The sequence below is a fragment of the Cyphomyrmex costatus genome, unplaced genomic scaffold, assembly GCF_001594065.2.
Source record: "Cyphomyrmex costatus isolate MS0001 unplaced genomic scaffold, Ccosl1.0 scaffold565, whole genome shotgun sequence".
In the NCBI taxonomy this organism is placed as follows: domain Eukaryota; kingdom Metazoa; phylum Arthropoda; class Insecta; order Hymenoptera; family Formicidae; genus Cyphomyrmex; species Cyphomyrmex costatus.
Window position 1 is genome coordinate 1056952 of NW_017279836.1, and position 6875 is coordinate 1063826.

At 38.1% G+C, this 6875-nt stretch overlaps 1 protein-coding gene across 1 annotated transcript; it reads left to right on the top strand.

Moving 5' to 3' along the window:
- The first annotated feature begins 221 nt into the window (after positions 1-221).
- On the top strand, positions 222-5384 carry LOC108779200 (uncharacterized). The gene is made up of 3 exons (XM_018546565.1): positions 222-906; positions 957-1016; positions 1123-5384. The coding sequence occupies exons 1-3, from the start codon at positions 222-224 to the stop codon at positions 5382-5384; spliced, it is 5007 nt and encodes a 1668-aa protein (XP_018402067.1).
- The last annotated feature ends 1491 nt before the right edge of the window (positions 5385-6875 follow it).

Sequence of the window (6875 nt, forward strand, 5' to 3'; positions counted from 1 at the left end):
CAGGATATAACGGACACAGGATACAACGAATAACGAACAACGGATACATCGGATATAGAGCTACGGATACACGTTCTAGCAAGCATAACCTTTAACGTGATTACCACATTAAGGTGAAACGTTTAGATACTTTGAGAAATACAGTAAGGCAAATAAGATACACCATTAAGGTTAGTATAGAAGTCAGCGTCATTACGAGGCATTTTCAGAAATAATACACAATGGCTGAAAACGAGTTGAGCAGGTTAAAGAAGCGTCGCGGTCTAGTTAAAGCATCTCTCACGAGATTTAAAACTTTCTTAGACGATTATGTACACGATCGCGATTATTATGTCTTAAAGGTTCGTCTTGAAAGGGCAAATCTTCTGCTCGCAGAATTTGAAGAAGTGCATATGGCAATCGAATTAGCTGAAAATGCCAATGATGACGCATCTAGACAACTATTTGAGGACAGTTATTACGAGGCCATAGCAAGGGCGCAAAAGCAATTAGATTCTGGAAGAAACAGTGTAGCTTCGACCATTGATGCTCAGCCTAATACAGATATGCAAGCAATGCTGACTCAATTATCAAACTTAACGTCAAATAACAGTGGTATTAAGCTTCCCACTATAAACTTGTCGAAATTTGATGGCAAATACGAGGAGTGGTTAAGTTTTGAAGACACATTCAATGTTTTAGTTCACAGTAACGTAAAAATTCAGACAGTACAACAGTTCAATTATTTGAAATCATGCTTGGTGGGCAACGCAGCTCACATTATTCAGTCATTAACTTCAACTGCAGAGAATTATGAAATCGCATGGAACTTATTAAAAGAGAGATATAGCAATAAACGCATTATCATTCAAAATCACGTTAGAGCATTATTCGATTTGCAAGTTGTAACTAAAGAGTCTTCACTGGGTTTGAGTACTTTGATCGACACTGCACTTAAACACATACATTCTTTGCAGGCTTTAGAGCAGCCAGTGATTGGCTGGGATGCATTACTCTTACATTTGATAAGTTCAAAGGTAGACAAGAAAACACAGATGGAATGGGAGAAATCTCTAGATGGCTCAGAGATACCCACATTAGAATAATACTTAAAATTCTTGCGTAATAGATGTCATGTTTTAGAAGCGATACCCAAGGATGCTGCGAATGCAGCGAATCAAAAGCAATTAAATGCGAATAAGGTAACATCAAGTAAACCAAAGCAGGCGTTACTTGAAACACAGAGTAAGGTTAAGTGTCATGTTTGTGGAAAGAATCACAACATACAAAACTGCGAAGAGTTCCAGGCTATGAGTCAAGGTGAGAAATCAGATGCTATAAAGAAGGCAGGTTTGTGCTTTAATTGTTTCAGAGCAAATCACAAGGTTTCCGCATGTAAAGCAAGTAGTTGCAGGAAGTGTGATCGTAGGCATCATACTTTATTACACCCGCTTAATTCAAAGGATACTCATACAGCAAGCGGAGAGAATGCTTATCAGGAAGAGCAAAACAAGACTCAAGATTCTAAACCAGTTAACCAGATTTTAAGTTCACAATTGAGTGACACTTCACACATTTTATTATCTACAGCCGTAGTAGATATCGCTGATGTTACAGGAAAATTCCACTCATGTAGAGTAGTTTTAGATTCGGGATCTCAATCGAATTTTATTGCGGAACAATGTTGTGATAAGTTGAAATTATTCAAAACCAATGTAAATGTTCCCGTCAAGGGAATTGGAGAAACACTTTCACAAATTAAGTTGTCGACAAATGTTATCGTCAAATCCAGAATTGATGCATTCACACTTAAGCTGAATTGTTTAGTTATTCGTAAGTTAACAGATTTTTTACCGTCAAGGACAATTGATCGTGAATCACTTGGCATTCCTAAAAATGTAAGGTTAGCAGATCCTGGATTTGATCGACCGTCGCATATTGATATGCTTATTGGCGCTGAATACTTCTATCAGTTACTATGTATAGGACAGATTAAATTAAATTCTTGTTCAACTATATTACAAAAAACGAAGTTCGGTTGGATAGTTTCTGGCAAGATTAATTCTCTTGAACCTCTAACAACTAGTTTATGCCATATCTCTCGAGGTACACTGGACGATGCTGTGCAAAGATTCTGGGAAATAGAAGAGCTACCAGCTAAACGGATATTATCACCGGAAGATGAGAAATGTGAACAACATTATAAGGAAACTTTCAAGAGATTATCTTCTGGACGTTTTTCAGTAAGATTACCTTTCAATAATCAAAGGAAGAAATTAGGCGAGTCATATGAGATAGCGTTAAGACGATTGCTAAGTTTAGAAAGAAGATTAAACGCAAGGCCTGAATTATACGAGGATTACCGAAGTTTCCTTCGGGAATATGAAGCTCTTGGACACATGACTGAGGTCAAGGAAGTAAACAAGAAAGAAGGATATTTTCTTCCTCATCATTCTGTTATAAAGGAATCCAGTACTACAACCAGACTCAGAGTAGTTTTTGACGCGTCAGCTAAAACCACTAGTGGCATCTCATTGAATGACACATTATTTAGTGGTCCAACAGTTCAACAGGACCTTCTGTCTATTGTGCTAAGATTTCGTTTGCACTATATAGTTTTTACAGCAGACATTCAGAAGATGTACAGACAAGTACTCATACATCCAGAAGATCGTTTACATCAGAGGATCTTGTGGAGAAATAATTCTCAAGAAATCATTCGAAGTTATGAGCTCAACACGATAACGTATGGATTGTCCTCGGCACCATACCTGGCTACGCGTACATTGATTCAATTAGCGAAGGAGGAAAAACAAAATTATCCTGAGGCAGCAGATATCGTCATGAGAGATTTCTATGTCGACGATCTATTAACTGGAGCTGAAACACTTGAACAAGCGATAAAATTGAAAACTCAGATTACAGAATTATTAAATAGCGGAGGTTTTAAGCTACGCAAATGGGCTTCTAACCATTCTCAGCTCATTGAATCCCCAACAAATGAGCAGCAAGAAGAGCAGTGGTGCTTCGATTTTATGGAGGCACACAAAACATTAGGGATTCTCTGGAATCCACAACAAGATTGTTTTTTGTACCGACTGACAACGCATCAGGAAGTATCTAAGATAACCAAACGAGTTGTTTTATCACAAACAGCATCTTATTACGATCCTCTTGGATTGATAGGGCCAGTCATTGTTAAGGCCAAGATATTACTTCAGAATATATGGAAACTACAATTAACTTGGGATGAAACAGTTCCAATGGAAATTCATACAGCGTGGAGAACACTTAAGGATAGCATGTCTGACTTAAAAAACATTGCATTTCCTAGACACATCTGTTTAGCAGGAGCAGTGGAACTGCAACTTCATGGATTCGCTGATGCTAGCGAGGTTGCTTACGGAGCATGTATCTACATGAGATCTACAAACGCAGCACTGTCACATCGTGTAGTATTGGTCTGCTCTAAGTCCAGAGTAGCTCCACTTAAGAAAAAACTTTCATTGCCTAAATTAGAATTGTGCGCAGCACACCTCCTCTCACAGACTTGTCAAACAGTATTAAAGGCTTTTGAGACAACAATCAACAAGGTTACTTTATGGTCAGATTCAACCATAGCTCTACATTGGATTCACACACCTCCATATCGTTTGAAAACCTTTGTGGCTAATCGTGTAGCTGCTATCCAAGAGATTACAGCATCATTTAATTGGAGGCATGTAGCATCACACGATAATCCAGCTGATCTATTGTCGAGAGGTGCTTTTCCATCGCAGCTTATTAATCATACAATGTGGATTCATGGACCTTCATGGTTATCGGAAAACGAATCAAATTGGCCAACTTTTACTCCTACATTAGCTGAGATTCCTGAACAGCGAGCAGCCATCAACTTGAAGGTGGAAAGAAATTTCGAATTGTTGCAACGGTTCTCGTCCATTGTGGTGCTTCGCAGGGTTGTGGCATGGTGTTTTAGATTCATTAGTAATTGTCGCTCAAAATACAAGGTTCAAGGGAACTTAGTCAGCTCTGAATTAGATCATGCAATGTCTATTATAATCAAATTTGTTCAAGGTGAATCATTTTCACATGAAATACGTTTATTAGAAACAGGAAACAATCTTAAGGGCAATAGTAAACTCATATCATTGCGCCCATTTCTAGATTCTGCTGGAATATTACGAGTTGGAGGTAGACTCAAGTATTCAGACTTAAGTTACGATCAAAAACATCAAATCATTCTACCAGAAAAGCACCATGTAACAGACTTGATTATACAGCATACTCATAAACTGCAACTACATGCAGGACCGCAAGCAACTCTGTATTGTATTCGACAAAAATTTTGGCCCATTAATGGAAAAAATCAAGTTAAAAGGATTATCCGTAAATGTGTAGCTTGTTTTGAGGCAAGACCGCGTTTGCTGGAATATACCATGGGCGATCTTCCAAGGGACCGGTTTGTGTGTTCCCGACCGTTTGCAAATTCTGGTGTCGATTATTGCGGCCCTTTTTTGATAAAGGAAAAAATGCATCGCAACCGCGGTAAAATCAAAGTTTATGTTAGCGTTTTTATATGTTTATCATCTAAAGCAGTTCATTTAGAGTTAGTTAGCGATTTAACTACAGAGTCATTTCTAGCCACATTAAAACGATTTTTCAGTAGGAGAGGTAAATCAAACCTTATTTTATCTGATAATGCTACGAATTTTGTCGGCGCTAAAAATAAATTGCGTGAACTATATGATTTTATAAATACAAAGGAACATAAGGATACGATAACAAATTGGTTAAGCGAACAAGAAATTGTTTGGAGATTTATTCCACCACGGTCTCCTCATTTTGGAGGGATTTGGGAGGCTGCTGTGCGGTCTTTCAAACATCATTTACATCGCGTAACGAAAGATACTCTTTTTACCTTTGAGCAGTTTAACACACTTACTATTGAGATAGAGGCAGTCCTTAATTCTAGGCCATTAACGCCATTGTCATCGTGTCCAGATGATCTAAATGCATTGACTCCGAGTCATTTTTTGATTGGAGGACTACTCTCATCAATTCCAGAAGTTGATTTTACAGATACTCAAATAAACAGATTGTCTCAGTGGCAACACATTCAGAAGATCAAACGTGATTTCTGGAATCGTTGGAGTAAGGAGTACCTCAATGAATTAACACAGCGTACAAAATGGAGATCAAGTACAAATAACGTTAAGATAGGCGATTTAGTTATATTGCGAGAAGATAAGGTTCCTCCATTATATTGGCCTTTAGGTCGAATCACCGAACTTCATCCTGGTCAAGATGGTGTAGTTAGAGTCATTAGTGTTAAAACAACAACTGGAAATTACAAACGCACTGTAAAAAATGTTGCTCTGCTTCCTATTATCGAGGAATCATAATAATTGGTTGAACTAGATAGTTCAAGGAGGCAGAATGTTTAGATTTCGCGCCTTGTTTTAATTTTCTTGGCGCCAGCATGCATTGTATTACGTTTAGAGTCGATGGCGCTAGATGTATGGCGCTTAGAGCGGGCGGCGCTGATGTACACAGATTGTCGGTGGCGCTAGATTATCGTTTAGTCAGTTAAGTTAAGTTTAAGTTTTCGTTCGTTAAAAAGGGAGACATGTGGTCTCAGTTTTTCTTTTGGATAAAGGACGTATTCTTGTAGTCATCAATAAAGGTTATATCATTTTCAACAAGATCAAAAGTTATTAATTTAACGGGGATCGCACGTACGCAAACATTTGATACGAAGAGTGGCATACGTGACAAGACTTACAGTTTGATTAAGTCGGAATAGGATCGATACCAGAAAGATCGCATATGGCGTAAATCGTTCACAGCAAACTCTTTTAAACTCATTAATTTATTAGCAAGAAATTCTTTACGGACTTGTGAAAATATGGAATTTATCTCACTTAATAATAAAAATCAGTAAATAAGGTTAAGATTATGTGAACACAGCTATGTGCTGTCCTTAAGAATCATTAATAAACAGTTAATATTATGCATATGCATATATATATATATATATATACAAAGTCTATTTCGAGTGGGCGAACAGTTGTGACTCTCATTTTGCGACGCTCACGTGTTTGGTTCCTTCGGCGTGGCATCGGAAATCCGCTTCTGAAACAATGTATTCAAAACGGGGGGAGGGGGGTTATGTTAACCCACACTCCGGTGAACTTGTGAAGGAGAAACGGGCCTTCGCCTGAGCCGTCATCAGGCCCCGTAAGAAATATGCGCTAGGCGTCGTTCGAGACTTTCATCGAACGCTCTAAGTGGTGTTTGCTAGACACCGTCCGAGACCGTCGTCGGACACATTCATTATGAGAGAGTGAGAAAGAAGGAAGGAGAGAAACAATAACCGGCAGCGGCACTGCCTTGATAGCCACTCCGAAGGCATCGGAGTGAAGCTATGTCCGGGCCATATCACCGGACTCGAGGAGGTGGTAGCTGCCACCGCCGGAGACACTCGTCCGGCAATACGCTAAGCAAGTATCTCTGACGTGGAACCAGTATTGACACATTTAAAAATGGAATATCCCGAAATTTTATCCTTGCGCGTTCAAAAAATCCCTCAACCATAAATCTATAACGACCTTCTTTTTAGTATACATATCTTTTATTCTTTTGTTTCGCATACAATTGGTCTGTTTTCTGTTCCTGCACTAGACTGAACTAGAACTCTCTTTCTCGCTTTCTACAAATATCAAACATATACCTATCTCACTTTAAGTTCTAAAAGTGTATACTAGTTCAGCCACAGAAAACAGACCTATTATTGAATATAAAAAGTTATTATTTAATATAAATACATTATTGAATATAAAAAGTTATTATTTAATATAAATACAGTATTTAATATAAAAAGTTATTATTTCATA